At 36.9% G+C, this 20,082-nt stretch overlaps 2 protein-coding genes across 2 annotated transcripts; both read right to left on the bottom strand.

Annotated features, from left to right (window-relative positions):
* Window positions 1-3,793: 3,793 nt before the first annotated feature.
* LOC145588701 (protein FAR1-RELATED SEQUENCE 5-like) lies at window positions 3,794-5,544 on the bottom strand. The gene is made up of 3 exons (XM_081645313.1): window positions 4,989-5,544; window positions 4,512-4,734; window positions 3,794-4,451 (listed from the first exon to the last, which is right to left on the bottom strand). The coding sequence occupies exons 1-3, from the start codon at window positions 5,542-5,544 to the stop codon at window positions 3,794-3,796; spliced, it is 1,437 nt and encodes a 478-aa protein (XP_081501439.1).
* Window positions 5,545-19,085: 13,541 nt separating this feature from the next.
* Window positions 19,086-19,796, bottom strand: LOC145588700 (protein FAR-RED ELONGATED HYPOCOTYL 3-like). The gene is made up of 2 exons (XM_081645312.1): window positions 19,387-19,796; window positions 19,086-19,335 (listed from the first exon to the last, which is right to left on the bottom strand). The coding sequence occupies exons 1-2, from the start codon at window positions 19,794-19,796 to the stop codon at window positions 19,086-19,088; spliced, it is 660 nt and encodes a 219-aa protein (XP_081501438.1).
* Between the last annotated feature and the right edge of the window lie 286 nt (window positions 19,797-20,082).

Raw genomic sequence — 20,082 nt, 5'->3', positions numbered from 1 at the left:
GTTCATCGCTTACCTACTTCAGTTATTGATCGTACCAAGTGGTACTCTAATTAATTAGAATGGTAACCTAATAAATAACAGTGGAATGCTTTTTACAAATGCTGTAGGAATACAACAACTTGCCTTCCTGCGCTTTGTTGACTATCAGTAGTATAAAACAAATTCATCTGGAAATATTAAATACACCACCATTTACTATAAATGTAAAACTCAGTGCCCTTAGTGGTACATCATCAAGTTTTACCTTTGAATGATTTTATTTCAATGGTACAAAAGAGAAACGTAAATGAGTTTGAAAATAATAAAGTAACATAATAAGGACATTAACCACACATCAACACACCAGTTCTAAGTGTGTGAATTCACCACCCCCAGCCCCCCCCCCCCCCCAAAATAAGTTTTATAAAATTATATCAAATCTAACAATTACAATTGTGAACAAAACGAACATGCTATGGTAATCATGGTAATACAAACTCCGTTAATATATTTGTTGTACAAACCAAAAGATTTATCCAAATGCTCTCAGTCAACAAATAACAAAGTCGTGTGATCTTATTCCCATTTTGGAGTTCCAAAATACATACATGCTTGTCAAATAATAGTGTTAAGGAGCTTTGATTAACACATACATCACTTTCACCAAAATTAAATCATTACACACTTATTACTTTACACAAATGCATATTGGTTTGTTCTTATTGAAATGATGGTACCCTAGGTGGACTTAGAGGTACCCTAGGTGGACTTAGAGGTACAATTATTTGACTTAAAGGTAACCCTTACTTAACAGTAGGTAACATGAGTTCCCCAAATGATGCTTCCAGTACAACGGTTACCTACTTCAGTAATAGTAACTATAAAGTGGTACCCTAACAAATTACAGTGGTATTCGTACAGTGGTATCTTACACAAATGTAGTAGTATCCTCCTAACTGAAATTTTTCAATGTCATTCCAATACTACATAATTAACCTTTACGTAGTTTCACCTTTAAGAAGTTCAGTTTGACCTTTGGTTGGAGTTGGACCTTTACGAATTTCATTTGGAGCTTTAACGAGTATAGTGGAACAATGGTGGGTCTGATTTTAAGCAGTTCCAGTTGGGTTTTAAGCAGTTCCAGTTGGACCTTTACACAAATATGTGAATATCCTAAGTTGGGTTTTTAAGCAGTTCCAGTTCAACCTTTAACCAGTTCAGTTGGACCTGTAAACAGTTTTAGCGGAACAAGGGTATGTTTGTTTCACTAAAAGTTTGATATGAAAACATTTAATCATCTCCTCTTCACAACCTGCTAATCATATCATTTGCAAATAATCAAAAACAAAAACATCACAAAGATATAAAGCATACAAAAATAAAATAATTTTCTCAACCATCCATCATGTGTCTAAAAGATTTAGGCTTGGTTTTCTTTACAAAAAATGGCAACACATATACCCACCATCATATTACCCACCATCATATGCCTTATCATAAATACAAGTTCCCAAAAGATATAAGTTAGAATTTCTTTACAAAAAATTGACCTTTAAGCCCCTACTAAAACAAAAGGCTCGAGGTGGCTGTTATTAGGTGTTAACCACTATCATAACCCACATCCCAGAATTACTGCACAAAAAGGGTGGGGCGTTGCTAAGCTAGTCTGTTCTGTTGTTAGACCGAGAACGGTTGGGAGTTTGGCTTATACTTCCAGGCGTTGCTGGAGTTGCAGGCCTCACCAAGTACGGGTACTGAGATAAAGTCGTATTAGGCGACATATAACCACCCTTTTGCATCGCCATTCCTTGCATTTGATAGTACTATTGGTACGACACAAAATATGGGGGATAAAAGGGCCTCTGGGATGGAGAATTAGCAGCCCTAGAAGAAGGAGGACGCTGCACTCCAGGCAAAGAGGTGAAATACCCCAAAGAACCACCGCTATCTTGATGAGTGTCATTTATGACACCCTTAGGCTAGATTTTTCTCTATAGTTTTGTGCTTTTAGTCTTTTATCTCGAATTTTTAGGGAATAATGCTTGATTTGCGTGTTTGTGTGTTAGTTTAGAGAAGTGCATGCTCTTAATGGTTTTCTTTCTATTTTATGCATTTCTCGGCTATTTCTCCCGCTTCTTCGTTTCTTTGACTTGTTTTGTAGGTGCGTCGAGTTTCCCGGGATTTAATTATCAAGGAGGAAGCTCGAGCGCATTCAAGGAGTTTGATGGAGCAAAGTTCGGGAATCCAATCATGCAATTTAAGCTAGCTCCGCAAGCATAAGAACCTTGGAAGCAACGCTTTAGCTTGGGATATTCAAGCGCTTGGAGGTTAAAGTTGCTGCCCTTCTCACGAGCATCACCTCGAGTGCACTGATGATAGGGATGCTCGGGAGCGCAGAGTTTTATCGAGCAAGCGAAGGAGCCAACGTACAGACCCAGCTGTGCGTACGCGCGGCTATTGGGTGCGTGCGCACGGCCTTGTGCAGCCTCCTTCGCTCGATTCTTCTATTTATAGCTTTTGACTTTCTTTTTTTACGACGACTTAACTTTTGTACTTTAGATATAATTTTCCAGAATTAGTAGAGAGAGAAAGTCGAGAGAGAAGCTTAGGATTTACTTGTTTTGTACTTGAATTTGATCTTAGATTTCAATTGGATCCTGAAATTCTTTCTTCAATTCAATGAAAATTTGTAAGAATTCTTTCCTTTCATTTACTTTCAATAAAATTCTTTCTAGTTTCTTGAATTTTGGTTGAGATTACATTCCTTGCTCTAGAATTTGTTGATTGATTGATTTTCCTTTTGATTAAGCTTGAAATGAATATGATTTTTATTGAATTTGTTTTGTTCCTTAATTTCTCCATGATTAGTGAGTAGATTAGTTGCTAGGGAGAAGGGGAAGCATGCTTGATTGATGATTTTTGCTAGTTGATGATAGTAAATTGATTGAATTGTTGCAATTAAATTGGTTGACATAGTTGTGCATGTGATTAATTAAACTAGGAGTGATCAACCTATAAGATTAATCTAGATTGCATTGCAAATTTCAATGACATGAACCCTTAATTTGAGAATTGCTTTAATTGATTGAATTTGATTGTGATTTTCCTTGTTAGCCATTCATAGTGAACCCTAGCTTGGCTTATAGGAGATAGCTTTTGGATTCCTTTGATTGCAACTATTGTTTGTCCCTTGTGATTTGAATCGATTGAGTAATCTATAAATTAGCATAATTATTGAGCTTGCATGTGGAACTTATATCCCTAGTGTTTAGCATATTGAATCCTTCAATTTGTCTAGCTTCTTGACACTTTAGTTACCAACCACAACCATTTATATTCTTCGAATTAGCTTGACATAGGCTATGCATCGTTCCTACTCATTCCTTTGGGTTCGACCCTTGACTTACCATATACTTGTATTAGGTTGGTCGAGTGTTTACAAATTAGGTTTGGCTCTAGGGAGAGGTAGATAACGACCTACATTTTTCTCTTGTCACATCTGTCATTTGTATGCCTCCTACACAATGAGGACTATAACCCATCATCAAAAATGGTAAATGTTGATCCTATGTGAATAAAAAACCATCAATCAATAAACAAGCACCTTCAAATTCAAATTTAAAAAATGTATCAGTTCATTGTGGCAAGAACTACCAACTGTATACTTGTGGAATAAAGGATTGCGGGTTGTTTTGACTACCCCAACCAGCAGCTGTGCATTTTTTCCCACTGCTCCTCTTATCCGGATTCTTTGATTTTTCAACACATGACTTGTACCTCGAATTAGTCGTACGGTGAGGAGGTTTCTTCGGAATTAGCGGTCCTTTATGGTAGCAAGTTGTAGAGACAATTCCTTTGCACAACTCCCTTTCTTTTCAGTAGTAGGTGGTGTAACCTCCTTCTCCAAACACACAGAGGATGGTGTCCCGTTACAGCCCTCAGATCTATTCCGGGTCAGCATGGACAATGTCTCTTCTACTTGGATATCAAGCAACTGCAGACCGTTCAGCACAACATCCGACGCACTCTTGCAAATTAATGCCTTAGAACAAATGGGAGAAAGCTTCCCCATCATCTTATCAAATCTACACACCGCCTCCGTCTTGCTCGGATCATGGTACTTCACTTTCACTCTAGTGTGCTTCCTAATAACATCTTTCTTCCAACGACGTAGGATGTACTTGTCCGGAATTTCTCTACAGTTGTTCATTTGATACACCATAATCATATGGCGACAGATGATACCATGGCAGTTAAAGTACCTGCATTCGCATTCTGCTTCTTTGGTGCTGCTATTGTATGTAACCTTATACACATGTTTCCTCTGCGAGGGTACTTCTTTCCTTGAATTCTTTGGTTTCAAACAAACAATATCCTCAAGTACATGTTCTATAACTGTGTCAAAAATTTGCTTCTTCTCCAGACCCGTCAAATATAGCAGCCTACTGCACTCCCTTTGAACTTCTTTGAATCTGGCATCGGTATAGATTTTTCAAAACACAGACTCAGCTGGGAAGGCTGTCATGGGTTGCCTAACATATCTGGAATTGTTATCATCAGCTCTTTTCTCACTAACAACTCTAACCTTCAGAGCTTCACAATATTGCTCCGCAAATTCACAAAGCAATGTATGCTTGCTCAAATAACCATCAAAAAAACTGTGTATACTCTCAACCCTCTGGGTTGTTTTCATGCCGACCCAAAACAGATGCTTCACCAACGCAGGTATCCACATATCGTGTTCAACATACAAGCCTATTTAAATTACACAAACAAGTCAAACCAAAGATAAAAGGCTAACATCAAATATAAAAAGTCATACAAACAATAATAACTACTAACAACAAATAATAATAAAATAATTACTAACCAAACTAAAATAGTACCACCTGTAATAAAATAATTACTAACATCAAACAGTAATCATAAAACCATAAAAACACAAACTACTTTTTATATCATATATTAAAACCAAACAAAAATAAAGGAATAAATAACATCAGACCTACCTTCCAGCCATACGTCCGTTTCACATTTGTATTTCTTGATCACTTCTGGCCACCGTCTTTCAAACTTTTCACAGTCCAAACTATCATACACAACACTCCCTAACTCCTCCTTCAACTCGGGATAATTAGGATGATTTCCCAACTTTGTAGAAATTTTTTGCAAAATATGCCAAATACACCAGTTGTGTGTAGTCCCTTTCATTGTAGTCTTCAGAGCTTTCCTCATAGCAGGGTCCTGATCTGTATGTATCACAACAGGGGTTTTGTTCTGCATACACCGCAACCAATCATTATACACCCACTCTAAGGTCTCAGCAGTCTCTCTATTGACAAGTGCGCACCCAAATAGAATAGTTTGACAATGATGGTTAACTCCCACAAAGTTGTAAAACGGTAACTTGTATTCATTGGTCAAGTAGGTTGAGTCAAAACAAACTACATCTCCAAACTCCTCGTATGCCATGCGACACCTTGCATTTACCCAAAGTACATTCTTCAACCTACCCTCTTCATCTACTTGATATGTGTAGAAAAAATTTGAGTTATCTTCAACCATTGTTTGGAAATAGGTAAACATTGCTTTAGCGTCACCTTAATCAAATATTTTTTTCTCCTGCTTAGCCACTTCATCATGAAGATCTTTCTGTGCAAAGGGCATGTTCTCCACCCCGTTACGCTCCCTCGCCATTTTGTTATAGATTTTCGCCACGGGAACCCCAGATCCCCGTTCATTGAAAAGCTGCCCCACAACATGTGGATTCTCCACCAGAAACTTTTTCCTCAACCTACTAATATTCTTAGCCTTCCCTGGAGTGGGGGTGTGACCACCATGCTTAAGATCTGCCCTCTGAACCACCCATTCCCCACGTTCGTTCACATATGCATACACATTCACAGGACATTAAACTTTCTTACTCCTCCTCTTCACACCAACCGCTTCATCCTCAACAATCTGAGCATCAGTCACTAAACTATCCTCCACCTTCTTCCGCTTCCTATTAGGCAACCTAAAGCACTCACAATTCCACAAACAATTCCTTCTCATTTTTGCATTAGGCCCTTTCCCTACCTTATAAGCACTAGTACGAACTACCCCAAATCCATTTTGCTTCCCATACTCCCTAAAATATTCATCAAGTTCCTGCCATGACTGGAAAACCATCCCAATTGCAAGATGAGGAAGACCAACATCCACTTCAACATACTCCTCTATCTCAAGTGATATTGCAACACTACTAAAGCCTTTCTTTGGAGTCTTATAAGACTCTTCACCAACCACAACCTTCATATAAAACACAAATAATTGATAACCACAACGAAATGCCATGGAACTATAACAATTATAAACAAAAAACAAAGACCAACACCAACAAAAAATTTAACAGATACAAAACATGGAACCATAAACCCACAATTCATGAATAACCAAATTCACACATTAAACCATAATTTCACCTCTTAACATTAACTACAAATTTCAACACATTCAATTACATAAAACATTTTCATGTTCCGAGCTAATTAAACCCATATTCCCAAATAAAATTTCACATTTTCTTTATAAATTATTACACAAAATCTGGGTTCATTTCCTTACAATTAACACATCTTTTACAATATTTGCTTTACCACATTCTTATTAATAACTTCTTACCACAATTTCAATTTTTGACTCCCACTCATTAAACCCTAATTTTAAGAATTTATCTACTACTGAACTCTAATTTTATATACTTACCCCTTTCAACAACTCCTTTAAAGCAGCACCGTCGCCGGCCTCATCGTACTCAAATCCTCGTTCGCCGACGACTCCGCCACCATCCTTCACCAGAACCAGCACCAGAACATCATCATCGCAGGTGTTACTAACGACAACTACGTCGTTAGTAACACCATCCATTGTATTCACCTTAATTCCACACGACTAACAAGTGCTTTTTGCCTCCTTCGAGTTTTTTCCACCCTCTCCCATGGGGTTTTCAAATTTTGCCTTTTCCAGTGAGAAGGGACAACGGAGAAAGGAGAGGGCTGAGCTTTTTGATTTTCCAACAATTCTTTCACTTTTTTAATCAGCTGTCACTATCCTTCTTTTGGGACCACACCGTTCAACATTTTACTATACCGTTTTACTTTTTTTCCACTTATTTGCGATTTTGCCATTGAGAGACACTTCAAAAATTTCTCATAACCCTAGAATAATACTTCCTCTAATAATACAAATAACAAATGAAATCTGTCACCCTTCCGTTTCTAAATTTTTTTAACATGCAAAATAAAACATAACCTTATTAATAATTCTTTAATGTATTTTATGATTACTTCATATCCGCCTCTAACTTAATACAAACTATATATGGGTGCAATGCAATTGTCACTGCTTCCTCTCCCTTTTAAAATTTTCATTTATTTCAAGAATAAACAATTATTAAGTAAAGGTAAATACAATAACATATTTTTTTCTAATTTAACTAATAACATTATTAGCTCGTGCATCGCACAGGCCAAAATGCTAGTTATTAAAAAAAATGCTTGTCGACACCTAATTGTGTCTCCTCGAAATAAAAGTGATGAATGACCTTTTACCGTTAATTTTTCAAATTGCGCATCAAAATTAAAAATTCCTTGAACTTCTAGCACAAACATGAATTCAAACCCTTTTAATACCCTAAAACCCACAAACCACAGCCCAATTTTTTCTTATCTTCACCACAATCTAAAACCGAGCAAATCTGACTTTTGTAGGCCATAACTTTGATTCAAATCTTATTTGGTTGAATAAGCACTCAAAATAAACTTTTCAATGATGCATCATAAGCTCAAATCCAATTTAAAACGAAAAGAATATGAGCAAAATATTAAAACTCGACCCAAAATCAACACCCTTGCACTCAAACGGCCATATTTTTAAAAGCGACAAAATATTTTGACCTAACTCTTATTTGTATGGAAAGTAGACTTCCATTTATTTCTAGCAATATATTATATGTCTTATTTCGAGAACATATCAAAATTTCTGAAAGTTTTAAAAATATGGCAAAATTAAGTGTCCCGCCGTGGCACAATGTACTGTGTTACGGTGCATCCACTGTGTCACGACAATTTTTTCCTTTTTTGTTCTTCTCTCATACTCTATAAATACCGAAATCTCTTTTTAGGAAATTTTGTCAATAAGTACCATTTAAATGATCACTTATGAAATACCTTTTTAAAAAAAAAACGAACTGCCAAATAATCTTTCCTTTAGGAACCCCTTGCTCATGAAATCTTAACACAACGTTGAAGCATGCCTTGCCATCTTAGAATCACTCATTATCATAATCATCATTGCATCATAAAGTATGAAAAACTTATCCTCCGTGCCTAAGTTATCTAAATACTTTCATCATCGAGTCAATTATTGAGATAGTCTAGGATGCTACAATCCTTGCACCATGAGAGATAACGTTAAAGCATACACTTGATCGAGCTCATTCAACATGCACCATTAAATACTTTACTTTTTTCTTTTCACGACTTTCTTTTTTCGGGAGAAAGTCAGTATCCTCCACAAAAATGACATAAAGTTTTTGTTTTTCGGCATTTTCGAGTCACACAAGAACAATCACAATACAATGCACACACGAGTCATGTACACATTGAGTCATGTCGTGTCATCACATCGAGTTAAGTCTATGAACACGAGTCATGTACACTTTGAGTCATGTCGGGTTATTAGATCGAGTCAATTTGAGTACGTCGAGTTACACATCGAGTTAAGCAAAAATGTTAAGTTTTACACAATGAGTCAAGTAACACCAAGCCTTGAGTAAACCTTAAGCAAATCAACTGTTAAGGTCCTTTGGCAAAATTTGATCTCTTTTGCAGGGCTTAAGAGCATCTTCTTCAAACGACAATTTTTCCAAGATTGGATTGTCATCTCAAACTGACAATGTTTCCAAGAGTGGATTGTCGAGCATCTTCTTCAAGCGACAAATTTCCCAAGATTGGATTGTCACCTTTGGCAATGTTTCCAAGCATGGATTGTCGTGCTCTTTCTCTATTTGGCAAGTTTTTCTAAGATCGGATTGTCATACATTCATCCATTCTTCAACAATTTTTCCAAGATTGGATTGTCATCTCAAACTGGCAATGTTTCCAAACGTGGATTTCCGTGCTCCTTCTGGTAATTTCTTTCAAGTTCAGATTGTCATACACACGGAACCCTATGGCAATATTTCCTAAATGATTGTCGCAGGACTTTATTCAACTTAATATTTTGGCAAAGGTTCCTCAAACGTGGATTGTCATTCATTTTAGTAGTGGCAAATTTTCCCAAAGTGGATTGCCGATCGACTCTTTTTTGCAAATGTTCCAAGACGCGGATTGTCAATTATGGCAATATTCTCCTAAAAGGATTGTTGCATAGCATTGGTAAATTTCCAAGGCGAATTGCTTTCAAGAGTTATGTTCCAAGGCGTTGATTGTCGATCGTAGCAAAGTTCTTACGACAGATTATTACGCAACATTGGAAACTTTTCCCAAATTGGATTTTGGCAAATTTTCCGAGATGCGGATTGTCGTTTCATCGTAGCAACATTTCCTAGGACGGATTGTTATGTGGCATTGACAACTTTCCCTAAACCGAATTGTCTCTCATCATTCAAGAGTTGTGTTGGCAACTGTTCCTAAAGAAAAAGAGGATTGTCACCACCCTCAAAGCACGCATTCAAACGAAGCATCAACAAATTGAGGATCACAAGGTATCGCGGTCTTTGATGATGTTCCCTCGGATATGGAAGATTATCACAGCAAAACTGAAGATAGCTACAAGCAGCGGTTTTCGACGATGTTCCCTAGGATGTGGAAGATTGTCGCCGCAAAATTAAAGATGGCTACAAGAAGCGGTCTTCGACGATGTTCCCTAGGATGTGGAGGATTGTCACAGAAAATGGAGATAGCGAGGCACTATTACCTTCAGATGGCGTTCACGAGGCACTGTGGAGGTCGTCACAACAAAATACAACAAAATCGGTTACTTTCGAGACGTGTGCTCAACAGTGCAATATATGCGTTTCTAACTCTTTTGCTTGTTTAACTAACGCTGGTTTGCAGGTTTCAACGTTAAAAGAATGATTTAGGATCACAAAACGTTCCGAATCATTCTCCGTCCGTATCTCTACTTTGACTTTTGTTTTCGAAACTTATGTTTCTCCAAACCCAGTCAAAGTGGGGCTTCTGTAGACACTTGATTGCGTCTCCCCAAAAACCAAACGCAGTGATGAGTACTTTTCACGTCATTGAATATGGAACGAAGTCAAATGAGGAAGAGTCTCATAATTCCTCTGTTTTTAATAAAAATACTTCTTTCTGTTTTCGAAAATACTTCTTTTCATACCCTATTTATGAAAAATGTCCAGTAAAATTTAATTTGGTCCATGATATGGGTCCAATAATTGTGTAGTTGGAAGGGGCTCGAAAAAATCTTTCCAACGATATATTCTAAGCCCAATTCCGATAAATAATGAGGAAGTTATGGTCAAAATACTAAATTGGATGTTAAATGTGTTTTATGGGTGACCCATTGATCAAGTGGAGGGTCCATTAATTATTCCTAAAGTCATTAGGAATTAGTTTAATTTTCTAGGATAATCTAGAAGGTTATTTTTAGTTCTAAAGAGATTAGGATTAATAATTATATTTTTATTTAATTTAGAAAAGATAAAGAATTTTAGTTGAAATAAAACAAATGTTTTTAAAAAGACTTAATCTGATTTTAATGATAAAATACGGACTCTAATTACCCAATTATATTGGAAAAATGACTTCGTACAACAATTTTTATCATGCAGCACCATCGCGCTTCGGCAGGTCCATCGCGTCGCTATAGCCCTGTTGCGTCGCGATGGGAGCAGTTTTATTCCTATTAGAATTCGATCTTTTCTGATCGTTTTCGGACGTTTTTCTCTGTAAATAGGGTCGTATTTCCCCGTTTTCAATTATCAACAATCATCTTTCTATTCTATTCTCTCTTTCTCTCTCTCAAATCTAGAAGCTTATTCTTTCTCTCTCTTTCGAAGCCTTGCCTTTTTAAATACAATATTCCTCCATCACAAGACTTAAACACACCTAGCCAAACTCGAAGTTGCCTTCACCCTAGACATGAAAGGTTGATAATTTCTGAGGGTTTGGTCCCAAATCCCTCTTTCAATTATTTAAGTTAATTGTTTGATTAAATATTTTTATTGAAGTTACTAACGTGTGTATTCTTTTGATACAAAGAGGTATGAGGCATCAAAGTAAGTAATTAGATTGCTTCTTAATAATTCTTTTGATATAGAAATCATGCTTAGATTATTTTTATTAATTTCTTATATCATGTATGTCTCTAGTATCATGTTGGGGTTAAAGTTTTGATTTTTATTGTTTAGCGACGTGCTAGGATTTGTTATTAATCATGTTAATATCATACTTAGGATCTTGCTAATATTGTTCTTCTTTGATGAGAATATCGTTATGATGATGATTGTTGTGTCAATAATATTATGTTGCTTGATAATATTGTTGTTGCTTGATCACGCCCTCTCTTGTAGGTTTAATGGGAATTTGTACTTGAAATCACGCTTAATAAGATAATTAATTATTTTATTTAAGATAATATGATTTTAATTCAAGTGATCGCCAATAATAGATTCCCAACAAGAAGTTGATGATTTGAGGCAAAACATGAACAATCTGACTAAGATGGTGAAGACTCTCGTTCTTCAAGTCAACGATCCTGTCAAGCAAAAACAACTTGAGCGCATGGAAGAAAGCCTTAGCAACATTTCCAACGATTACAAGTTTCAGGGGATTAGCTCACAAGGGGTCTCGGTGGACAAAGAACTTCTTCCATAGAAGTTCAATGCCAATGACATCCCTAAATTCAAACCAACTGACAACCCTTACTTCCACTTAAGAGACTTTGAAACTATAATGAACATTAAGGGGATTGATAGGAAGGTTTTCCACACTTTGTTCTCACTATCTCTAGAAACCGTTTGTCAACAATGGTTCTTTTCCCTTGAAAAAGAGAAGACCTCTTCTTGGGATTCCATAATAAATGCTTTCGTAGATAGATACAAGTGCAACGTTCAAGTTGAAAATGATCATAGAGAACTTGAAACGTTGAAGCAAAAGGAGAACGAAGGATTTACTTCTTTCTTCAACAAGTGGAGGGAGACTTTGGCTAAGATGGTTGAAGTCCCTACTGAAAAGGAATCTGTGAGGATGTTCATCAAGAACCTCCAGGACAAGTACCAAAGGTACCTAAAATATCAATGCAATTTAAACACTTTCAAAGTTTTCTATGACATAGGTATTGATATTGAAGACGATCTTGCAAAACAGAATGCTACTAACCATAGTAACAATAATGGCTGGAAAGGAAAGAAGAACGACAATCCTTCTTCTTCCGAAAACACCTACTCTAGTAACAATGTTAGTACCTTTGACCTTAATGAAGTCTTAGCCATGGATAACCAAAAACCTAAGAAGCAACTAAGGAAAGAGTTTACCCCTATTGGGATGCACTACGATACTACTTTCGATCGACTCCATGCCAAAGGATTCATCACTCCTATTGGACTTCTTCAAGATCCATCACCCGAAAACAGGTCAACCAACTGGGATTCTAACACTCATTGCAAGTACCATCAAGGTAGACGGCATACTACCGAGAGTTGTTGGAAGCTAAAGGAGGCCATCCAATATTTGATCGATAATAACAAGCTTCCTATACCTCCAGTTGGCAACAAGACCAATTGATGATAAAGCACATTAAGACACAAGGCGAGCTTCATCGACAAGATTTCGCGACCTCTTTTTCTTTTGTTCCTCCTTTCCCCAATAAGTCTAGCATAGGCACCTTTTATTTCCCTTAGTTTTTATTTTGTAGGATTTTTTATTTTTTCCTTCTAATAAAATGAGCATTTCTTTCCTCGCATATGATCATTGCATTGCATTGCACTCATAAAAAAATTAAAATAAAATAAAATAAAATAAAAATCCACGTCAGACTAAGCACAAGGTATACTAGTGATTTGAGGCACCCCTTGTAGCCATATCATATCATCTTTACCTTTTAAAAATATACAATCCTTTCTTGATAAACCACTTTGAGCCTCGTCTAACGATAGACCTCTTATTTTTTCAACCCACATCTGCCTAACCTTGGGATGGGATGGTGTGCAACTTATGCAATTTCAAAAGCTTGAGTGATTTCAAAAGATTAAAATAGCAAAAAGCAAATAATAATAAAAGAGTGCAAAAGGGAAAGTGTTCCAATGTCATTAATATGAACATGTCTTTGATATGAACACGTCTCAAATTCAGTCTCTTATCGAGTGCTCGGTACCGTGCCTGAGAAACATGAATGCCAAGTGAGTGATAAACCGCATGATCGGGATTGCCCACACTTATCAAAATATTAAAAAAAAAATGCAAAAGCAAAAAAGAAATAGAGCAAATATATATATATATATATATATATATATATATATATATATATATATATATATAAACAAAAGAGAGTTCAAAAGTGAGAAACCTCAAATAAAAAGATTCAAAAGCAAGGTTACGCACCTTGGGGGCTTATCTAGGGTCTTGAGCCTTTATCCCTTTCTTCTTCGACCTTTAGCCTAACAACGTTACAACCCTTTAAAGACCTCTTTGAGGTATATACACACTTGTGCGAGGTTCGGCTAGAGGTACGTTCAACCTGATTCCTAACGGATACATAGGCAACCTCACATTGGGGTGCGGCCGTAATAAAAATGCATTCATTCACATTAACATTCATACAAGATCATATCAAGGGATCTCTAATGTTCATCCCTATCCATTTAGAGCTAGACTTGGGGGCTTGATCCTTACATCAATAGCCTACCCAGCCTAAGAGTCACCATTATTTGACTCTTTTTAATATATTTCCACACCCTTAGCCTTTGCGGCCTAACTTTAGTATCACTTTCGCATACATCACAGATACATGACCAAATAAACCTTCCTTTAGGAACCCTTTGTCATGAAATCTTAACACGACGTTAAAGCATGCCTTGTCATATCAAAATCACTCATAAACCTCATTGCATCACAAAGTATGAAGTACTTAGCCTCCGCGCCTAAGTTACCCAAATACTTTCATCATCGAGTCAACAATTGAGATAGCCTAGGATGAATTAATCCTTACACCATGAGATACAACATCGACGCATACATTGACTATGCTCATTCAACATGCACCGCAAACACTCACTTCGATTCTTTTTCGTGTCTTTCTTTTCGGGAGAAAGTCGGTACCCTCCACAAAAATGACCTCCACAAAAATGACGGAAAATTTTTGCTTTTCTACATTTTGAGTCGCTTAAGCACATTACAATACAATGCACACACGAGTCATGTATGTTAAGTCATGTCGTATCATGTTACATCGAGTTGAGTCTACAGACATGTGTCAAAACACATTGAGTCAACCTCAAGTCAGTCAATGACTAAACCTTGAGTCAACCTCAAGTCAAAGGAATCATAAAGCACAACAAACCTTAGGTCAAACTTAAGAAAAACATAAGCAAAGTCCTGTAGTCCAAAATATAGATGCAGGTACACTAAGTCCCAGACGGACAGGTGATCTTTACAAAGGTTTAAGGCAAAAGACGCAAGTTTTTTCAAGACATGAAAAGCTATCACTTCCAAAGCGTGAAGATGAGAGAATTTGACAAGACGACTCAAGGCGTAGTGGTCTTTGACAATATCCCCTAAAGATATGGAAGATGTCACCTTAATTTGAGAAGATGGCTCAAGGCGTAGTGGTCTTTGACAACATTCCCTAGGATGCGAAAGTTGACACCCAATTTGAGAAGATGGCTCAAGGCGAAGCAATCTTGGACGACATTCCCCAAGATGTGGAGATTGTCGAACAAAACAACTTTGATTCAGCAAAAAATTTGTTGTGTCCTAAGGCATAGACGACTCACACAGCAAGTTTCTCAAGGCGAAGAGACCCATAATTATCGAACAAGTTTTCCCAAGACGAAGAAAAATTGTCGATTGATGCACACTTCCCGAGGTGTAGAGGTTAGCGTTTGCATCCCAAGGCGCGGGTACTTAGTGGAATTTCACTTGCGAGCTACTCAAGGCGTAGGAGCTCACGACAAGACTCTCAAGGCGTGGAAACTGTTAAACTATTAGACTTCCTAAGGCATGGAAAATCATCATTCAGAAGACTGCTCAAGACGAAGGAGTCTACGACATGTTGCCCGAAGCAAGGAAATTTGTCATCATTCATTTGTGAGTTACTCGAGGCGCAGAAGCTCATGATAAGAATTCCCAAGGCGTGGAAAACCATCATCCAATGGATCGCTCGAGACGTAGTGGTTCACAATAAGAATTCCCAAGGCGTGGAAAACCGTCATTTAGTGAATCGCTCAAGACGTGGTGGTTCGCGGTAGAATTCCCAAGGTGTGGAAGATTGTCGTCTAGTGGATCGCTCAAGGTGTGGTGGTTCACGATAGAATTCCTAAGACGAGGAAGGACGTCACAGCAAAGCTGAAGACGGCTACAAGCAGTCGCCTTCGACGATGTTCCCTAGGATGTGGAGGATTGTAACAAACAATCGAGGATGGCTACAAGTAGCGATCTTCAACAATGATGTTCACGAGGCACTGTGGAGGTCGTCACAACAAAAATGCAGCAACAAAATACTCTAGAGACGTGTACTCGACGGTGCAAGATACGCATTTCTTAACTCACTCATCTGTTTAACTAACGCTAATTTGCAGGTATCGGCGTTACAAGAATGATTTAGGGTTGTAGAACGTTCTAAATCATTCTCCGTCCCTATCGCTACTTTGACTTTTGTTTTCGAAACTTGCGTTTCTCCAAACTCAGTCAAAGTGGGGGCTTCTGTAGACACCTAATTGTGTCTCCCCAAAAACCAAACCCAGTGATGAGTACCTTTCATGTCATTGATTATCGAACGACGTGAAAGTTGAAAAGTCTAGTGATGCTGTTATTTTTAATAAAAATACTTATTACTGTTTTCGAAAATATTCCTTTTCGTACCCTGTTTATGAAAAATGTCCTGTCTAATTTAGTTTGGTCCATGATATGGGTCCAATAATTTTTTATTTGTATGGGGCTTGAAAAGAGCTTTCCAATGATATATTATAAGCCCAATTCCGATGAATAATGAGGAAGTTATGGCCAAAATACTAAACTGGGCCCAAACCGGATTTTACCTACGACCCAATGATAATGAGGAGGGTCTAAAGGTTTAATCCCATTTCTAAAATAATTAGGATTAATTGGAATCTTCTATAAGTTTATAAAAGATCTTAATTATCCTTTTAGAAAAGATAAGATCAAAGAATTTGAAATTGAATAAAACTCCTCTTTTTGAAGTGCTTGTCCTGTGCGAAATCAAAGATGATAAGATGTTATTTTCGTGCCTCATAATTTTTATCCAAATCTTATATGGTTGGATATATGTTGAAATTATATTTCCAATGATATATTATAATACTAATTCTGAGCTATAACGAAAAAGATATAAAAGAAATACGAAACTCTATCCAAAACTAACACCTTTCCACTATTTTGGCCATATCTTTTATTCTAAAAAAGATTTTAATCTGATTCTAATTGGGTTGGAAATTAGACTTCAAGATCTTTTCAAAGAAATATTATATGACATATTTGAACTTCTGGATCAAAAGATATGATAAAAACAAAATCCGCAAAAAACTGTCTCAACGCGAAACGACAGCTATGTCGCGCCGCGTGATTTCTGTCGTTTCGTGACAGACTCTGCCGCACGCGACAACTCTGCGACAGAACCAATTTTATTCCAATTCAAATTCTAACTCTTTTCTGTCGTTTTCGAACTATTTTCTCTATAAATAGAGTCGTATTTCCCCGTTTTCAATCATCAACAATCATCTAATTTTATTCTCTTCTCTCTCTTAAGCTAGAAGCTTATTCTTTCTCTCTCTTTCTAATCCTTCCCCTTTTCAAATAAAAATACCGCGTTTATGAGTTCTAGACACACCTAGCCAAGTTCGAAGTTGCCTTCGCCCTCGACGTGAAAGATTGATAATTTCTGAGGGTTTGGTCCCAAATCCCTATTTCAATTATTTAAATTAATTGTTTGATTTAATATTTTCCTTGAAGTTACTAACGTGTGTATTGCTTTGATACAAAGAGATACAAGGCATCGAAGTAAGTAATTTAATTGCTTAATTATTCTTTTGATATAGAAATCATGCTTAGATTATATTAATTTCCTAGTATCATGTTAGGATGCTTTTGTTGCTTTCTAGTATCATGTTAGGGATAAAGATTTGATTTTTATTGTTTAGTGATCGACATGCAAGGATTTGTTATTAATCTTGTTAGTATCATGCCTAGGATCATGCTAATATTATTATGCTTTGATGAGATTGTTATTATGATGATGATTTGTTGTTTCAATATTATGTTGCTTGTTATTGCTTGATTACGCCCTCTCTTGCAGGATAAAGGGGAATTTGTACTTGTAATCACGCTTAATAAGATAATTAATAATTTTATTTAGGCTAATATGATTATAATTCAAGTGATCGCCAATAAAAGATTTGTTTGCGCATTAATGTTCAACCAACATAGGTTAAACAGGTTTAGGATTAATATATTGATTGTATGTTAGTCAGAAAGCACACATGAATATGAGAAAAATAAAGTAGAGGCTTATTTTTAGGGCAGGTTCAATCTCTTTTAGGTTTGATTTGTACCTTCATCCCCAAATATCCAGTCATGGTTCCAGACCACTATGGAGTTAACGATCTCATGGATCGTGAAGGGGTGTAACCTTCACCCTGTGAACGGTTTACAAGTTTCTAAAACTTGTTGGCGACTCTTTTGCTCTAGCTTCCTTCCTTTTAGACGCCACCATAATTAAGTGTATGATCACAGTGGGTTTCAAGTGTGGGATTCTTGAAATATTCCCTACAGGCACGAAAACATCATCTGAACATCTTTGAACGTCTTTCATTTCGAATAGAATTAGGACTTAAAAAGGGAAAGTTTTATTCAATTTCAAACTCTTTAATCTTATCTTTTCGAAAAAGGATAATTAAGAATTTTTAGAAACTCGTAGAAGTTTCTAATTAATCCTAATTGGTTTAGGAATGGGATTAAGCCTTTGGACCCTCCACATGATCATTGGGCCGTAGGTAAAATCCGGTTTGAGCCCAGTTTAGTATTTTGGCCATAACTTCCTCATTATTCATTGGAATTGGGCTTATAATACATCGTTGGAAAAGTATTTTCAAGGCCCATCCAACTACACAATTATTGGACCCTTATCATGGACCAAACTAAATTGTATTGGACGTTTTTCATAAATAGAGTACGAAAAGACATATTTTCGAAAACAGCAAGAAGTATTTTTATTAAAACATTTTAGAAAACAGATGCATCACGAGACTCTTTAAAATTTCACCTTACTCGATATCAATGACGTGAAAAGTACTCATCACTGGGTTTGGTTTTTGGATTGACACAATTTAGTGTCTACACAACCGTGTCTTTACTAACCTGCAAGAATTAACATATTATGTTACTTACGCCACCTATTTTAGTGTTAATAATCACAAGGTACTGAACACGTTAATACCTAAATGGAGTTTGTAAAGGTATGTGGAGACTGTGGAGAATGAACACCTTCGGTAGTGTTTTCTTTCCCTGCAGCCTTCTTTCTCGCAAGCTCATCTCAAGCCTTTTTAGATGCATATTTTTTCCTCTGCTCTTCCTTCTGCCTTCTATCTTCCTCAACTGTCGTCATGAACAGACTGGACCGCACACAACCTGGACCCCTCTTGCTAGGAGTATCTACAACGCTGACAGGGTTTGGTTGAATAAGAGGTGGATTGCATTCATCACTTTCCACTTCTACAGCTCCATAAACAACACTTCTAGCAACTGAAGATGGAGTTTGTCTCGATGGATCAACACATTTCTTCTTGTTCACACTTGGAGGAGTAGTCTTGTTCCCAGTCTCCCCAACACTACTTATTGGAAGGGCTGGTGTGGTTTTTTCCTTGACCTTCATCTCCAACTCTTTAGCCCCTCAATAACCATCTGCATAGTATTGTCCATGTATCTAGCAAGACATGACAAAGGCTCAAATGCTAACATCATTTTATCATATCGAACAACTTCTTGAGTTTTTGTTAGATCATGGAAGGCAACTTTAACCCTCGTGTGCTTTCGGTAAATGTCTTTGCGCCATCTATCCAATATGTACCTACTAGGCACATCAGCCAATTGCTGCGTTTCAAGAGCATTTAGGCAATGTCTGCAAATAATCCCAGAGCATTCAAACAACTTGATCTCACATTCTACTTACTGATCTTCACTGTAGTATAAAACACAGTAAATCCGACACTTGTTGATCGACTTCTCCTTCTTCTCAAAATCATTCCACACATATACTCTATCTTTTATTAGATGTTCAAAATAGCCTGGAGATATCTCATTCATGCTACTACTAGTGCAGTACATGAGCCTCTTGCATTCCCTTTGCACCTCCATAAACTTTGCATCAGTATACACATTTCGAAATGTTTCCTCAAACTTGAAATCAGTCACTTGACCACGTAGGAACACAGTAAAGTTACCATCTACCAACCTCTCATACTGCATTCGCTGCTCCATAGCAGCCACATACTTCTCGGCAAAGTCACAAAGTCTAGTGTTCTTGTCAAAAAACTCATCAAAAAAATTATGAATGCTTTCTGACCTCTGTGTAGCCTTCATTCCAGCCTAGAACAAATGCTTCATTGCAGCCGGAATCCATATTTCCCTCTCGGCGTACAAACAAGCAAGCCACAATATGTTACTGAATAATTTATGCTTATGAATAAATTCATTCCACCTTAGTTCAAACTCCTCCATAAATAAACTGTCATAGATGATATTTTTCAATTCCTCCTTAAAGTCAAGGTACCCCTTACACTTCCCTAACTTTACACCAAATTTTTATGTAATGTGCCACAAACACCATCTGTGTCGGGTTTGTGGCATAACAGCTTTTAATGCTTTG

The sequence above is a fragment of the Chenopodium album genome, chromosome 17 (assembly GCF_948465745.1).
Source record: "Chenopodium album chromosome 17, dcCheAlbu1.1, whole genome shotgun sequence".
NCBI lineage: Eukaryota > Viridiplantae > Streptophyta > Magnoliopsida > Caryophyllales > Amaranthaceae > Chenopodium > Chenopodium album.
Note: the sequence above shows the minus strand (reverse complement) of the source record. Positions and strands in the feature narration are given on the sequence as shown.

Excerpts from the sequence above, each read along its gene's own strand:
- LOC145588701 (XM_081645313.1), bottom strand. The coding sequence starts at position 5,544 with ATGGTTGAAGATAACTCAAATTTTTTCTACACATATCAAGTAGATGAA. Across the intron at positions 4,735-4,988 it reads AACGGACGTATGGCTGGAAG|GCTTGTATGTTGAACACGAT; the intron begins GTAGGTCTGATG and ends TAATTTAAATAG. Across the intron at positions 4,452-4,511 it reads AACAATTCCAGATATGTTAG|ATTCAAAGAAGTTCAAAGGG; the intron begins GCAACCCATGAC and ends TACCGATGCCAG.
- LOC145588700 (XM_081645312.1), bottom strand. The coding sequence starts at position 19,796 with ATGAAGGCTACACAGAGGTCAGAAAGCATTCATAATTTTTTTGATGAG. Across the intron at positions 19,336-19,386 it reads TTATACTACAGTGAAGATCA|ACATTGCCTAAATGCTCTTG; the intron begins GTAAGTAGAATG and ends GATTATTTGCAG.